Here is a 17,759-nt window from a genome sequence, read left to right on the forward strand (position 1 = left end):
TCATATCTTATGGGAATGTTCGGAGGTTGTGCGATTTTGGAACGGTATCCACACCGTAATGGAGGAGGTCACGCACGTTGCTCTGTTGCCAGAGGCTAGGAGGTGTTTGTTGAATGTCTGGGAACCGAATGATTGTAACGCGGCACAGACGCAGTGGGTGACCTTGGGGTACATGGTGGCTAAGCGTAACATTGCACAGCTATGGGGCTCCCCGAGGCTGCCCACGATCGAGGTATGGAAGGAGAATATGGACTGGTGTATGTTTAGGGAAAAGACGGTGTATGTGGCGAGAGGCAAGCCAGGGAAATGGACTAAGGTATGGGGTCCATGGAACTTATATCGTGGACGTATCTGCACCCCGCCTCTGCCATTAGAGGTCGATATTGCTTTGTCCCCCTAGCCACACATTCTGCGGGATGGTGTGAGGTGTGTTCCATGCTTTGTTTTCCCGTTGCCCCCCTCTACCGCTTGCAGACAAGAACTGCTTTGGATACTGTACGTTGTTCCCCGTCCTGGGAAGAGCACGCTGCTATTTCGGACTCTCATTGCCTTGAGTGTGTTTTATATTTAATAGAAAATGAAACTGTTTTTTCCGATTGCTCCTGGCCTATGGTCACGGCCTGTTACATGTGCTCACGAACTGCCGGGAGCTTTGCCTCTGGTTCATTTGAATGTGTGGCGTTGCATTGCGGGCCCTCGGGCTCTATAGCGGCCGGCCCTGGTGGTTGTAGGCCCTTGTCTGTATTTTGTTGTGTACCAACGGTTTCTAATAAAAAAATTAAAAAAAAAAAAAAAGATCTCGCGTATCTATCAGTCCCTGGTCACGCATTGCTCTCCTACACTTCAGAAACTCCGAGGGGACTGGGAGGCAGATGTGGGCGGGCTGGAAGAGGAGGATTGGACGGAGGCCCTGGCAGCCCCGCGGGCGGCGGCCATAGCGATACAGCTTTGTCTAGTCCAATTCAAATACCTCCACAGGGTCTACTTTACTAGGACATGATTTTGGCGGGCGGGGATGATCGCCTCCCCGGAGTGTCTTCGCTGTGGTTGGGCTGAGGGTACGTTTATACATACGGTTTGGCAATGCAAATCATTAGACCGCTTCTGGAGGGGGGTCTTGCCTGTCTCTCAGAGGTCCTTGGCTGGGAGCTTACCCGCACACTACAGCTGGCACTGCTACATGTTATGGAGGGGGTTGGGGTCAATGCCTATAAACGACACCTCATGCTCCTAGGCCTGACACTGGTGAAACGAGACATTGCTAAAGCCTGGAAGGCGACGAGGGCTCCCTCAGTGCCTGCTTGGAAAAATTGTCTGGACTTTTGCATGGGTCTGGAGCAACCCATCTTTGTGGCCAGGGGGTGCCCGCACAAACACTATAAAATATGGAAACGATGGGCGGAGTACCGGGGCCTCAGGCTGGAACCTCTGGCATTGGAGGAGCCTTTGATGCCAGTTTAAGTCTGTGGTCCAGTATAGGGGATTCAGGGGCCACTGGCATGTTTATGGACCACAACGAGGCATGCAGGCTAGGGCTAGTGCTTCTTCCCAAAGCTGTACCCGAAGACGTCTATGCTGTAGACGGAAGGCGATTGGTGACGGGGCCCATCGGGCAGCACACGGGGGTCCTTCCGATGAGATATGGGAGGAACCATTTGGAACAAATCGATTTTAACATCATCCGAGCGCCCCAATATGGCGTCATATTGGGATTGCCGTGGCTACAGAAACACAACCCCTCTGTGGATTGGCCAACACATCGCGTCGAAATGACGTCACCGTATTGCATCCTGCATTGTGGAAAAAGAACGGAATCCCTTGACGCAGATGAGAGCGGGAGTCAGACGGTGGCTACAGCGGCAGAAAAAGATGTGGCTCTCCCCCAGGCTTATCACAGTTTTGAGGATGTATTTGATGAGGTGAAGGCGGAAGTGCTACCACCACATAGACAGTTTGACTGCCAGATTGACCTGGTGCCAGGGGCCAGCGTTCCCAGCGGCAGGCTGTATGCCCTGACGGAGCCTGAAAACGTGCATCTCCGGGGGTACCTGGATAAACTCCTCAAGCTAGGATTCATCCGCCCGTCCAAGTCTCCGGCCGCCTCGCCACTCTTCTTCATCCCGAAAGCTAATGGGGAGCTGAGAGCCTGTGTGGACTTTAGGGCATTGAATGCGATAACCATAAAGAATCGGTACCCCTTGCCTCTCATCAGTGTACTGCTGGAACAGGTCAAGAAAGCTCGTATCTACACCAAGTTGGATTTGAAAGGGGCATACCATCTGGTGCGCATGAGGGACGGAGACGAGTGGAAGACCGCCTTTAAGACCAGGTTCGGCCTTTTTGAGTACCTCGTCATGCCGTTCGGTCTGTGCAACGCCCCGGCAGCCTTTCAGTACTTTTTGAATGAGGTATTCAGAGAGGAGTTGGATATCTACGTGGTCGTATATATCGACGACATCCTCATCTACTCGTCCAGTGTGGAGGAGCACGTACACCACGTCAATGCTGTGCTCCAAAAGCTGAGGGAAAACAAGCTGTTTTGTAAACTCAGCAAGTGTGACTTCCAAGTCACGTCCGTGGAATTCCTCGGAGTGATGCTGAGTCCAGAGGGACAGGAGATGGCAGAACGAAAGATCAAGGCGGTGAAAGAATGGCCGGTGCCCCAAAGCGTGAAGGACGTCCAAAGTTTCATTGGCTTCGCCAACTTTTACAGGCGGTTTATAGATGGATTTTCAGGATTGGTGGCCCCAATCACACAGCTACTGAGGAAGTCCAAGGAGTTTGTCTGGTCCCCTGAAGCGAACACAGCCTTTGAGGCCCTGAAAAGCGCCTTTGGTAAGGCGCCGGTGTTGGCTCACCCCGATCCGGATCTCCCCTACGTGGTGGAAGCGGACGCTTCGGATGTGGCGCTGGGGGCTATCTTGTCCCAACGCAACCACGACACAGGGGTGCTTCATCCCGTTGCATACATGTCCCGCAAACTCAACGACGCCGAACGCAACTACCATATTGCGGAGAAGGAGCTTCTCGCAATCAAGGACGCCTTCACCGAATGGAGGCATTGGTTGATGGGGGCAAGACATGTGGTATCGGTGTACACGGACCATCGGAATCTACAGTTCATGACGGCCACAAGACACCTTTCTCCCAGGCAGCTGCGGTGGATGATCTTCTTTGCGGGGTTCAACTTCCGCATCACATATCGGCCGGGGACGGAAAACCGGAAGGCGGACGCCCTGTCCCGTCAATCTGCAGTTAAGGAACCATTGCCTGCGACCGAGCGTTCCATCATTTCCCCGAGGATGGTATTGGGGGTTATCCAACCGGATACTTTCCTGAGGGGAATAAAGAGAGGGATCAGGTCATTCGCATGGCGGAGGTGGCTCCTCAGTCACAGAGAATGGCAGCTGAAGGACGGGATACCCCTGAAGGGCAGGTGCCTGTTGATACCCTCGCCTAGGCTAAGGAAACAAGCATTCATCTGGTGCCATGACTCTCCATGCGCAGGTCATTTGGGCTTTGAAAAAACGGTGGCTAGCATGGGACGGCATTTCTGGTGGCCAACCATGAGAGTGGATGTCAGGAGGTGGGGACAGGAGTGTCCTACGTGTGCTACCATGAAGGCCGACCATGGCCGAACCCAAGGGCTCTTACATCCACTTCCGACCCCGGATAGACCATGGGATAGCATATCACTGGACTTCGTGGTGGGCCTACCGGTAGACCAGGGGATGACGGCAATACTGGTGGTGGTGGATTACTTGACGAAAATGGGGCACTTCATCCCCTGCAAGAGAGTCCCTACGGCCGGGGAATTGGCGTCACTACTCCTAAAGAATGTGGTACGACTGCATGGATTACCTGGGGTGATCGTGTCGGACCAGGTCGCAGTTTACTGCGCAATTCTGGAAGACTTGGTGCACTGCGCTGCATGTTAAGACCGCCCTGTCCACCAGCTACCACCCTCAAACGGACGGCCAAACCGAGCGCCTGAACCAAACGCTCAAACAGTATCTGCGATGTTTTGTGGACCAGGGCAGGGAAGAATGGGTCGACTTGCTATGGGTTGCAGAGATAGCCTATAACAACGCCACTCACAGCTCCACACAGTCATCTCCGTTCTATAGCAACTATGGCCAACATCCCAGGTTCTTGCCATTTCTACATCCGTTCAGAGAGGACAGGATTCCCGCCACAGCGGACAGGGTGGCACACATAAAAGACACGTTGATGCGCTCAAGGGCTGTCCTAATAGAGGCCAAGAGACGATACAAGGCTGCGGCCGACAGGAAGAGAAGGCCCGGGCCACTGTACCGCACTGGAGACTACGTCTGGATATCCACAAGAAACATGAGGTTTCGAAAGAACAGTGTGTTCCATCCCAAGTACATGGGCCCCTATCGCATTACCAAGTGTATGGGTCCCGTGAACGTGAAGGTGTGCTTGCCCCAGTCATTGCGGATACACCCTGTCTTTCATGTATCATTGCTCAAACCAGCACCCTCCAAGCCGTCTGGGACACCTAGGCCGGTATGCGTGGAGTCGGAGGTGGAGTATGAAGTGTCGGGCATACGGGCGTCCAAATGGCGCAGGGGGAAGCTGTGGTACCTGGTTGCGTGGAAAGGCTATGGCCCGGAGGAGCAATCATGGGAACCGGCTGAAGGGGTTCATGCTCCGCGCTTGGTCTCCTTGTTCCATCGGCTTTTTCCTGCCAGCGCTGGACCCGTGGGGAGCCGCTGAGAGGGAGGATGTACTGTCAAGAATTCCTGTCATGCGAGGGGAGGAAAACGGTAACCAGCGTAAACGGACTACATCTCCCAGGATGCTTAGCGGTTGAGAGGTTATGTAAACAGGAGAGCTGTTACATAACTCAAGGAAAACACGCCCTTATGTAAACAGGAGAGCTGTTACATAACTCAAGGGAAAACACGCCCTTATGTAAACAGGAGAGCTGTTACATAACTCAAGGGAAAACACGCCCTTATGTAAACAGGAGAGCTGTTACATAACTCAAGGAAAACACGCCCTATAAAGGGAGGAACCGGGAGGTACAAGGCTGTCGGATATTGTGTTTACACCGACGTACCTGCTTCGTGAAGAGCAGTGTTCCGGAGTGGTGCTCCAGTAAGGCAAGAACGGAGGTAGGTCGAGTCGTTACTCCCTGGGCCGTGTCTTGCCCCATCGTCACCTGTGAAGGACCCGGAAGCTCTACCGGTCAACCATTGAGCTTCGCTTTTTGACTCGGCTGAGTCAAAGCGCAGTGGCGCTTTTGCTGGTTGGAGTCGTAACTCCCAGCCCGACCAGAGATACAGGGACTGCCAGCTGTAACGCACACCAGGAGGTGTTTGCCGCGTTACAGACTCGGAAGTCCACAGGATCGATCGAGCGGCTGCTCTCGGTTCAGTCTTCTTGCTTTTGATTGGGGTATCGGTGACGCATCACCAGGAGGTGACTCCGCGTCCCGGTGCAGTCGGAGGAAGAGGTTGAGCGGCTGCTCCCTTCAGGTAGAGACCCCGGCTGGGTGTTTCCCTGACTCCTCGATTCTCCCCAATACTCGTCGTGCCCCTCACAGCCTACCGATTGGCATTGTCGGCCATTTCATTTCTGCCCTCTGTTGGCATACGCCGGGATCGGCGTATATGCAGAGGACGGTTAGGACCATCCGTGCTGTGGGCTGGTAACGTACTTAGCCTGGAGGATTCCAGTGACTATAACTTTTGTTTATTCGTTGTATTGTTTTTGCCTTCATTAAAATAACTAACCCTTCACAAGTGGTTGCGTCCTCATTATCGTGTCTGTTAAACGATCCTGAGACGTTCAGGGCGTTACACTCCCTTTACGCGGATGACATCCTTCTGTATCTCACCTCTCCCCGACAGTCGCTAATTGTATTGGTGGACGTACTGAATTCCTTTGGTCGCAACTCCGGCCTGGTCATCAACTGGGCCAAGTTGTGTGTTTACGTCCTCTCGGGTGAGGCCCCCCTCCTGCCACGGGATTGCCCTATCCAGATTGCTACCCTGGGGTTCAAATATTTGGGAATCTTTATCTCACTGGATCCCGCGGTCCGCTATGAGCGAAACCTTCTCCCTCCCCTCCAGCGATTGAAGGCCGACGTCGCGAGGTGGCGACGACTTCCGCTTTCGCCCCTCGGACGGGCGGCATTGTTTAAAATGATGTCGCTACCTCGCTTCTTGTACGCTTTGCAAAATACTCTAGATGTCGTGCCAGCCCGTTATTTCCGGGAGGTGGAGGGTCTTCAGCGCCAACTGTTTTGGGACGGGCGGCCGCGGATTGCTCTCGCCAAGTTGACGCTCCCTTGGTACGATGGGGGGTCGCCCTCCCCGATATTAAACGATACTATTGGGCGTCTTAGTTGGCGGCGGTGAACCACGGGATATACGGTCCTGCCTTGAATCCGGCCTTCGAGATGGATACATTTCTGCTCCCGGGTGGGGACTATAATAGGGCGCTGTACTCGGTGACCCCGGACACGCGGTTGACAGGACCCACGCAGGTTGCGGTACGTGTGTGGCACGCGGCGAATGCTGCGATGGGGTGGAGGGATCGCTTGACTCGGGCAACGCCGTTGTATGCCTCTAGGCGGTTGGGCTGTTTGTGGAGATCGAAAGGCTTTGAGAAATGGGATATGATTGGTATATGTAAGGTGGGTGATCTTTAGGCGAAGGGGTCTTTCAAAACGTTTGAAATGCTTAAAACTGAATATAAATTAAACGATAGAGAGTACTTCCGGTATGCTCAAGTCTACCATGCGCTGTGTTCGGTTTTTCCGGACGTTGCTGCTATCCCCGAGTATTCCCCACTGGAGGATAGAGTGTTGGATGGCTACGTGCCCGACAGCACTATTTCTCTGATTTATAAGAAACTCATTAATGATCGAGCGGACTTGCTGCTCCGTCTGCGGGAGGCATGGATGGGCGATGGCTTGGAACTGGACGATGAGGACTGGGTATCGGCGGTGGCCTCCCCGAAAGAGGTGGCGATCCCGGCCCGCTTACGATTCGTACAGCTGAAGATCCTTCATAGAGTGTATGTCACGGGGCCCGGTTTGATGCGTATGGGTTACTCGATGGATGGACTGTGTAAGCGTGGATGTGGCCTGCCGGGTACCTTTCTTCATATCTTATGGGAATGTTCGGAGGTTGTGCGATTTTGGAACGGTATCCACACCGTAATGGAGGAGGTCACGCACGTTGCTCTGTTGCCAGAGGCTAGGAGGTGTTTGTTGAATGTCTGGGAACCGAATGATTGTAACGCGGCACAGACGCAGTGGGTGACCTTGGGGTACATGGTGGCTAAGCGTAACATTGCACAGCTATGGGGCTCCCCGAGGCTGCCCACGATCGAGGTATGGAAGGAGAATATGGACTGGTGTATGTTTAGGGAAAAGACGGTGTATGTGGCGAGAGGCAAGCCAGGGAAATGGACTAAGGTATGGGGTCCATGGAACTTATATCGTGGACGTATCTGCACCCCGCCTCTGCCATTAGAGGTCGATATTGCTTTGTCCCCCTAGCCACACATTCTGCGGGATGGTGTGAGGTGTGTTCCATGCTTTGTTTTCCCGTTGCCCCCCTCTACCGCTTGCAGACAAGAACTGCTTTGGATACTGTACGTTGTTCCCCGTCCTGGGAAGAGCACGCTGCTATTTCGGACTCTCATTGCCTTGAGTGTGTTTTATATTTAATAGAAAATGAAACTGTTTTTTCCGATTGCTCCTGGCCTATGGTCACGGCCTGTTACATGTGCTCACGAACTGCCGGGAGCTTTGCCTCTGGTTCATTTGAATGTGTGGCGTTGCATTGCGGGCCCTCGGGCTCTATAGCGGCCGGCCCTGGTGGTTGTAGGCCCTTGTCTGTATTTTGTTGTGTACCAACGGTTTCTAATAAAAAAATAAAAAAAAAAAAAAAAGATCTCGCGTATCTATCAGTCCCTGGTCACGCATTGCTCCCCTACACTTCAGAAACTCCGAGGGGACTGGGAGGCAGATGTGGGCGGGCTGGAAGAGGAGGATTGGACGGAGGCCCTGGCAGCCCCGCGGGCGGCGGCCATAGCGATACAGCTTTGTCTAGTCCAATTCAAATACCTCCACAGGGTCTACTTTACTAGGACATGATTTTGGCGGGCGGGGATGATCGCCTCCCCGGAGTGTCTTCGCTGTGGTTGGGCTGAGGGTACGTTTATACATACGGTTTGGCAATGCAAATCATTAGACCGCTTCTGGAGGGGGGTCTTGCCTGTCTCTCAGAGGTCCTTGGCTGGGAGCTTACCCGCACACTACAGCTGGCACTGCTACATGTTATGGAGGGGGTTGGGGTCAATGCCTATAAACGACACCTCATGCTCCTAGGCCTGACACTGGTGAAACGAGACATTGCTAAAGCCTGGAAGGCGACGAGGGCTCCCTCAGTGCCTGCTTGGAAAAATTGTCTGGACTTTTGCATGGGTCTGGAGCAACCCATCTTTGTGGCCAGGGGGTGCCCGCACAAACACTATAAAATATGGAAACGATGGGCGGAGTACCGGGGCCTCAGACTGGAACCTCTGGCATTGGAGGAGCCTTTGATGCCAGTTTAAGTCTGTGGTCCAGTATAGGGGGAGGGGAGGGAAGGATCGGGGGGTGGTGAGCCTGGATTAGGACCTTCTGATCTCCTTTTTAATGCTACGGATTAGATAGTATGGGCCTGTGCGATCTTTGGGGGGGGGAGTGGGAGGGGAGGAGTTGGGGGTGGGGTGACATATCGTTAAATGCTCCTATGTATTGTATTGTTGATCATGGGGGAGGGGGGGAAGTTGATTGCTGTAATGGTTGTCTTTGGTTTGCTTTGGCAGATGTCTCTGGTGTGCAGAGCCCTGTGCAATATATGCAAATTGACTAATAAAATATGTTTAAAAATGAAAAAATGGCTACCAGCCACATGGCCAGGCCCACACAACTACAAGAAACTGGAGACAGACAATGCAGGCCTTTTGCAAAAAGCACAGTGCATGTCTTCAAAATGTCCGCCAGCCTCATGGCCAGGCCCACAAGAATAAGAAGCCTAGGCCATAAAGGAATAACATGTAGGCCTATATGGCAAAAGCAGCACACTAATAACTCCCACCAGAAATGGCCACCAGCCACATGGACACACACAAATCACAAGAAACAAGCAGGAGGCCTGAAAAACAATGTACTGACAAAAGGCCTATAATAGCCAGGCAAAGGATGCATGCTAAACCACACTGTTTTGCCTTTTAATGCACTAAAATGCAAAAACGAAAATCTACAGGGCTAAACAAGGTCTGCAAGGTACACAACAACACACCACACACAACAAAGGCATTTATTTAACACACACCCAAAAACAGAAATAACCCCAAAAATACACATTTTGCAATTCAATCCAATGCCTTCCATGCCCTAAATGATGTTTGAAATAAATTCAACACACACCAAAGGAACAGTTGCTTCATCATGCACCCACTCATGACTAGCTCTGGGCCTACTGGCTAACCCACAACAATTTAAAAATAATAATAATGATAAGTACCAAAATTGTAGTTGCAGCACCTGCAATGCCCCAAACAAACAACACCAACTTACTTGCAAAATATCAAATTCAAAAGTCCTCAAATTCAATGATAATGATGCAGTAGACACAAAGAGTGATCCTTCCAGCTGAAAATCCAAAGGCAGAATGAACAGGAGATGGACAAAGCACTGGGAGGAGCCTGCTGGACAGGAACTGGAATTTGGATACTCTGTGCTACTTCCTACCTCTCCCCCAAAAATGTTTTTGGAAAAAAAGGACTCCTTGCACAAAAAAGGACAGCCAAATGTCAATCTGGGGAGTTTTTTTCATCCAATTCATCATTTACAGAAGGTTTTATGCTGCTCGAGATATTATTATTCTCCAGATTGAAAATTATGCTTCACCACACTTCCACCGGATGTCAGATAGCGCGGCCAATGATGTGTTCGTGATCGCAAACTCTCGCGGGATAGCGCGACTGGCTACCGACATCTCGTGGCGCACGCGAACGGATCGGCAAACTCGTCGCCGAACGCAGGGATCCCGGTAAGTCAACCGCACGCGCGCGAGAATGCATTTTTAAAGCGTGAACATGAAAAGAATCTCTGCTAAGCCGCGGATCGCAGAAATTTCCGCATTGTTCACGGAACGCAAAAATGTCTAAATTTCGCAAATTCAGCGAACGGAATTTGCCGCCCACCCTTACCTTTGACACCGTTGGGCATAGTGCGCTATACAAATCTTATTCCACGTCATATGAAGAAAGGCTAAAATTAAAAACTGGGCAACCGATTCTAACAGCTTGGAACAGCAACCGCGTTCTTGTCAACCCCAACTAGTTAGGTGGTATGCTATTGCTGATGTGCAATCATACAACGTACTTATTTAACCCTACTCTCCTACCAATTTTGGCATGGCCTTCATCTGTTCTCCTTTATCAGGACGATACAAAGCGGGAGAGGCGAAGTCAGTTTAAAATTTGAGAGAGTTCAAGAGAAGGACGGCGTGTTCAAGGATGGGATGAGAGAACAAGAGGAGGATCGCAATAAAAAGAAAAGCGAGGATGGGAAGTGGAATATAATGGCCTGTGAATGGTGGAGGATGGGGAGGGGTAAGAAGATACCTGAGGTCGCGAGGAATAGAGAGGAAAGGAGGAGATCAACACTGGAAGAGATGATCTGAAGAGGAGGCACACTGTTTAAACGAGGTGAATGGAAAAAAGAGGGCGGTACAAGTTTAGAGTTCCTCTGGTCTCTTTAACTGTTAGCTTTTGGGGAGATGTGTACAGAGACTATCCCTCACTTTGGCAGACGCAACACTGAAGACAGGTTATTCTTTAAAGACAGACTTGGTTCACCGAGACCACTTTTTCATATTAAGCAAAATGTCTATACCCAGCTTCTTTTGTGTTTGATCATTTATTGTTACTCTAATTGACACTTGCCAGAAATATGTCAGTCAGCAGCCATTATGTCTCGCGCCACGTGGCGATACCTTAGACATGATGGCTCTTTTTTTATACTTGTGAAGCAATTTCCAGTGGCGAATACACCTGGGGAAAGTTTACATTATGTCATTTCGAGTAACCGGATAATTATGCTAATTGGTAATTTGCAATCTTATATAGTCCTACATCTTCTTGGTCACACAATTTTTTCAAGTACGTTACAGGTAAGCAATATATTTCTGAAACTACAACTTTTGAGAACATGCGAACATTGACAGGCTTCTCAGTCGTTTTTGTAAATACATTTTTTTGCAATGTTATTCATAATTTTTGTTTAGAAATGAAAATCGTTGTAATGGTTGATTTCTGTTTTAGGTGGCGCCAGCATAGCGATGACTGTCTTGATGAAAATATTTGTAAGTCCTCTGTTTGGATTCGTAATGTCACAGTTAACAACACTTTGGCTGTCTCGTGTGCTCCACGATGAGCTATCCGAAGTAGCTATTAGCCTTACAGTGGTTCATCTCACATTCTATTTGGGTAAGTGACACATTTTGTGTAATATGTTTCAAGTTAATGGCACTTCATTCATATTCCCCTGATGCGCATTATGCATTTCATAGCCAAGTCAAATACCCTCGAAATGATGAGTTGTAAGAAAATTAGAAAACATGTGTGTGAATTTACAGCATCCATTTTTTCCAACCTAAAACCAGGAGAATGGTCTTCCACTAATGTGCCTATGTGGCACCTTAATGAAGAATCTTTCCTCCTCTGGACAAATGTTCCAATGAAAGATGGTATTAGGCTTGCTGCTGTGGGTCAATACAAGAATTCCCCCATCTGTAAAAATTCTCCTGTAATCTGTCACTTAGTCACTGAAATGCAATGAATAAACAGGAAGCAGTAATATCTCTTTTGAAATTAGTTGGTATTTTCTGTAAACCATCAATTTAATTTAGGACTCCCACCATTAAAAGAAGTATGTAGTGAATACCTGGAAAAGCCAACAGACCAGTTTGTAAGACAAGCCAAACAATATAAAGACAGTGTATGGAATATTTCTTCCTTTGCCAGAGTTGATTTTTTTCAGTTATATAGTGAAATTTTCCAGTTTTTCTTCACTTATGTTGCCAAGCTTTTGCCTTGTCCCTTGGAACTACCGGGATAACTACATTACAGCAAAGGTGAAAGTGCTGGTTTTTCCCACTAAGACCATTGGTTAGTTTATGATGGAGAGTTGACTTCCTAAGCCTCCACTAAGATCATTGGTCCGTCTATGATGGAGAGTTGACTTCCTAAGCCTCCTCACCTTTCTGGGTAGAAGTGGATGAACAGTGAAGGTCTAAACCACTTACGGCAATGTAAGGAACCTCGATGCCCAGTACATCATAGTTATCACAGTTGCAGTAAATATGTGACTGCCCAGCAATGTTTGTGAGTACATATCACTTCAATAATCTCTCAGATGCATAAATGCATTTACAGTGGGAATGAAAATCATAATGGTAGAAAGAATCTAATAGACAAGTAATGCGAGGTAATGTATTGTTAAATCAGTGTTTCTGTTCGTGGACAACAGTCTACTTATGATTGCTTTCTAAAACAGCACACCACTCCTAAAACCACAATTACAAGACAAAAGTGATGACGTCACTAGAACGACAGAAAATGTAAACAATATTCACAAATATTTACTGTATCATGCCTGTGATCACAACCTTTTAAAATGGGCAATTGCAGTCCTCCAGCCAAAACTGAAATACTCTTCAAAAGGTTCTCAAATCTTCACATCTCGAACATGAAAACAATTTCAAAAAAGATTCCCGGGAGTAATTTACAATGCAGTTTATCAGTAGTAAGCTAAGGAGAAGGACAGTGTCTCGAAATTCAGTAAATGATTTACCATTGCTAGGAATATATATATCTAGGTTATGCTCATTCATTGGGCAACAACTATGTTGATGAAGGGGGAAATTGAAGCCTGGCCTACGGCAACAGTGTAAAAAGCCTACAGGGTCAAAGGGCAAACACACGGCTTTCTCTATTTAGGGTCGAGCCTGGGAGTGCAACCCCTAGTGCAAACATCTCGCTTGTGAGACCCTCTTGTATACAGAAAAGGGCTTGGAGCCCACCCTTTGCTTAGCCTTTTTAGTGTGAGCCTAGTCAGCGTGCAAGCATGGTCTGCAAAACCTGCTGTATTCAGTAAAGGGACTTTGATCCCACCTGCTGCTTACCATAGGTTGACTACTGTGTCACTCTTCTTTGCTGCCTCCTAAGTGGTTCACGCAGCTGATATCTCACTTCCATTCTTATCTTAGGAGCACCGGCCAAGAACAGTTTCCTTATGCTTTGATTGTATAGCTGTTGTTTGGAGATGTTTTTTTTTTTATTGTTTCCATCCTCGGCTCGTGATCTTTTGTACGTATTTCTGCCTCCTCCCATGTGGCAGAAAGCCCACCACCACCTACCCCCGTTTTCTTCATGGTCTTGGTAACTTAAGCTACTTCTCAGCCTGGTCTTTTTGCACCTACATGGCACAAACATATTTAGAGAATGCAGTGCCTTTGGTCGAGATTCTGCGCAGGCATACACCCCTTCCCCCTTTTTGGTCAAGGGAAGCACTATTTTTGGCAGAACGTTGGAGCGACAGCATTTCCCCCTCTGCCTCCCTGCATTGGTAGATCCGATGGCCCGCCCTCTTCTTCTGGGGACCTCTGATTCAGAAAGTAGCAGCTGGACAGTGTAGTGCGACTGTTTGTGGGTTTATTGACAGGGCTCTCGCTGCCAGATGATTACTATTTCTGTTACTTAATGTTTGTTTTCTAAAGTGCCGTGCATTTTTTCGTTTTCTGGCCGTAACACTTCCTGGTAAAACATGAAATCTGCTTATGTTTGTTTTCTATCGTCCTGTACATTATCTTCTTATGTTGTGTATGAACTGCAGAGCAGGAATGTTTCTGTCGTCACCTGCCTTGTGTGCTCGGAGTGCACATGATAACATGTACTGGCTGCCACAGGGAACAGTTCGCTTCTGAAAAAAGTCAACTCTTCTCTTGGTCTTGGACACATCAGCCTGCGAGGGAATGGTTTGTCCTTAACTTTGTACGACACTAAATTAATTCATACCTTCGGGCTTGTGCATTCAGAATTGCCATTAAAGCCCTGGAAACCCAGCGATTTCCTTGTATCTGTCAACACCAGGTGTTAACATTAAAGTGACCACGCGTCCCGTATTACATTTAAAGCTGGGCATGAGTGTTTACTGAGCGACCAGACAATCTGGGCTCAGTGAGAAATCTGCAACAGTGAATCGCGGTAACCATCCCTTCCTCTAGAACATTGCATGTATGGCTTCCTTCTATCTTCCTCGGCAGACATGCACGCAACCTCTCCTTCTTTCAGAAAGAGACTCGCACGAGTAATAGCCAAATAAATTATCTAGTGTTTTTTTTGCAACTTCCTTGCTCCAGAGGCATCCGTTTATATACACAACAGCGGGTCCCTTGCTATAAATAATTCAGCGCTGCTGTACCAGATTGTGTAGGCTCTGCATCCTAAGCTTCCTGTCTCTATTTTTGTCCAGAGAAAAATGTATTGAACTAGTGTCCTGCCAGAAAATCTCTTGAGACCTGGCTTGTTGCAAATGGAGTGGCATGTCAGGCATGCGTGCGTGAGCTGCGATTGTCTCCAGTCCAGTTCACTTCCCTTTCAAAGAGCTTCCGAATGCAGTGTATTGACCCCTCCATCCCCCATACCTCTCTGGTCTCTCTTTTTTTTGAAAAAACACTTTATTAAGTTTTCATGAGAAGGAGCATTGGGTTACAAACTGCATTTATCACATTAAACATATAGATGGTAGGGGAGAAAATGCAGGTGATAAAAGTCAAACCTGTGAATAAATGTTGTAAGTTTGGGATTGCAGCCACATATCACCTCAGAATCCCCGGAGGTCCAGCAACCTGGTACATTGCAATGTATGGTATACCCATCTCTCAGTATATTGCCCATCTAACATTCCCACAACCCCCGAAACTCCCAACCCCACCCTAAACCCACCCACTAAACCAAAACATGCCGCCACTAAAAATCAGTCTGAGTGCCGCAAGGCATTTCCCTAGGGGGAGCGGGGGGGGGGGGGAGAGGAGGAGAGGGGATGGGAACCACAACCCACGCCCGCAGCTGGGGAAGGAAGTCATCCACACCATGCCACATTCAGGGAGTATTAGATAAATGAAAATTCCCCAGAGGGCCCAGGAGGGGGGGGGGGCGCGGAAGGCAGGAGGCTCAACCCCCCCAATCTGCATGCGGCCTCCATCAGCCGGGATATGTCTTCATTTAATGCCAGGGGACTGGTTCCAGCAAACATCAAACCCAATCGTCCACATATATCCCAGCTCACGCAGGGGGGAACCGGGGATCCCGGGGAGCGGCCCCCTCAGACCCCCCCACCTCCCTCAACTCACCCCTAAACAGTCACCCCTAAACAGCTCAGTTAGGTGCGCCCATTCCAAGGATATAGGACGCTTTCGCAGCCCCCGGCTCTCCTCACGGTATAGGACCTCGCGCTACCTCTCTGGTCTCTCTCTGGAGCTGGGTGATGTTACTGTTCCAGCCCTTCCCAGCTATCAATAGCCATTTGTTTGTTGTAAATCGATAAACATCCACATCACACTACTGACTTTCTGTTTGCTTCAAGCACTGCAAAGCTTTGTGCCATGGCTCCTCTCCCAGATCTAGTCCAATGACAAGGGCGCTGAGTAATATAAGGGAAGGCCTGGCAACGAGGAAGATAAAACTGAGGGGCATATGTACAAAGAGTTAGCGCTGCGTTAGCAGCATTTTTCTGCAGCTAATGCAGCAATATTTGTATTGCCCTATTAACAAGCTGTCGCTAACAGCCATTAGCAACAGCTTTCTGGCAAAACCTGCCACTTTCCGCATCGCCACCCATGTTAGCGATAACTATCGCTAATGACATGTATGGTTGGTGTTACTGTGCAAAACCGCACACGCTAAACCCACTTCGCGATATGTACAACGATCGCCAGGACCCGCGATACTTTAGAAAAACAGCCGCTAAAGGCCGTTAGCGGCTCAGTCTTTAGACCAGAAAATCGCTGGTCTTAAAAATGGAGATAACACATGGGGCCCCATTCCAGCAGGTTATGGTGCTGGACAGCGTTGCAAGCAATGTTGCTGCGCTGCCCTGCGAAAAAACGACAGGGCAGGAATGCGCACCATCAATAAGATAGTACGCATTCCTGGGCCTAAGTCATGAAAAGTGTTGCAGTGCTGTGACAAGGCATCGTTGCAACACTTCTTACTACGCCACCATGGATGCGCTGTATTCACTGGACAGCGCTTCATGACGTAAGTAATGACAGATACGTCTGGAATCCTGACGTATCTCTCTGTGCTAAAGTCACACATTGCTGCAGTCGTGTCACAACCATGACACAACTCCAGTAATGTATGGGGCCAGCCTGTCCCCGAGGTACTGCGTCACTCTCATGCCTGACAACAGGCAGGTGGAAAGTACTGACGCAGTGCAGTTCTTGAGGGGTGCCCGGGTGTCGACGCAGTTGGAGACCCATCAGTGGTGGCTGCTCGCTGCAGTGTTTGTTTGCAAGCGTTGGCGGAGTGGTGGTGCGGAGGGAGTTGACGAGACATTCTTTGGTGGCCTTGATCCAGCTGTAAGGGGGGGTGATGATGGCGGTGGCGTCCGGTGGACAAGGTGAAGACGTGCGTATACAATGATAGTCGGTCAAGGAGAGTCCGGTGTTGTGGCTGTAGTTGAAGTTCCCGCTGGCGAAGGTGACGTGCCCCACCGCGTGTCTTGCTATGTGACCTATTGCAGTAACTTGCTGCTTGCGTCTGATGTTGGGGACCTGCCCTAGGAGGGGGTGGTGTTCTGGTCACTGGGGTTGTATAAGTGGAACTTGAGTTCACCGAGTAGGATGTCATTGGTGGATGGGAGAGCTTGGGGTGCAATGAGGCATACAATGGTATTTGGAGAATGGGGGGGGCCATAGCTTGGGGGCCTGCACATGAGGGTGCCACAGAGGATGTGCTTGGGGTTGGTCCAGATCTGGGAGTTGAGGTGGTCCATGGTCGCTGTTGGGACATTAGAGTGCGTGGTCAGTCAGAGTATGCTTTTGTAGGTGATGGCAATGCCTCCTCCTGGACGGTCAGGGTTGTCCTTGCAGGTGATACTGCAGCGGTCAGTGATGACGATGATGATGTCCGGTCCGGAGCAGAGGTTGGCCCTGGCAGACGAGGTGGGGTCCAGGGTTGATGGCGAGGAGGGTGCTGGTGTCATAGAGGTGGAGTGTCCAAGAGGAAGGGGCCTTGGTGCTGAGCGTGGTCCAGACGGACACAGACGGGCTTGCCTGTGGCTTGTCTTTGGCACGGGAGACGTCCATTACAACACAGGCATTACATCGTTAACAACGCAACTCCGACAACACAGGTGCCTTTACATCGCATTCGATTACAACGCAATGTGAGGTCAGTAATGGGGTAATTCTAATTTTCTCGGGTGGGTTTGGGTTTCGAATATCAGATTTGAAATTTGGGGTGTATTCTGGGGTAATATTTGAAAATTGGGGTGTTTTTTGGGGTCAATTATGAAAATGCGGGTGTACATTTGGGCCAAATGTGATTTTTAGGGTGTGTTTTGGGGGCTCAAAAAGGAATTTTAGGGGTTCACGGTTTGGTTTGGGGTGCAAAGGTTTGTTTTCAGGTTGCACACACTGAAGTGGCAATAGTAATTT

At 49.4% G+C, this 17,759-nt stretch overlaps 1 protein-coding gene across 1 annotated transcript in view; it reads left to right on the top strand.

The window, feature by feature from the left end:
• LOC146860809 (sperm-specific sodium:proton exchanger-like) overlaps nt 1-17,759 on the top strand; it is a 5,538,638-nt gene that overhangs the window by 1,298,692 nt on the left and 4,222,187 nt on the right. Inside the window, exon 6 of the mRNA XM_085646172.1 lies at nt 11,359-11,523. Within this exon, the coding sequence (XP_085502298.1) occupies nt 11,359-11,523 (165 nt within the window). The remainder of the gene's footprint in view (nt 1-11,358; nt 11,524-17,759) is intronic.

Source organism: Triturus cristatus, chromosome 3_1 (genome assembly GCF_964204655.1).
Source record: "Triturus cristatus chromosome 3_1, aTriCri1.1, whole genome shotgun sequence".
NCBI lineage: Eukaryota > Metazoa > Chordata > Amphibia > Caudata > Salamandridae > Triturus > Triturus cristatus.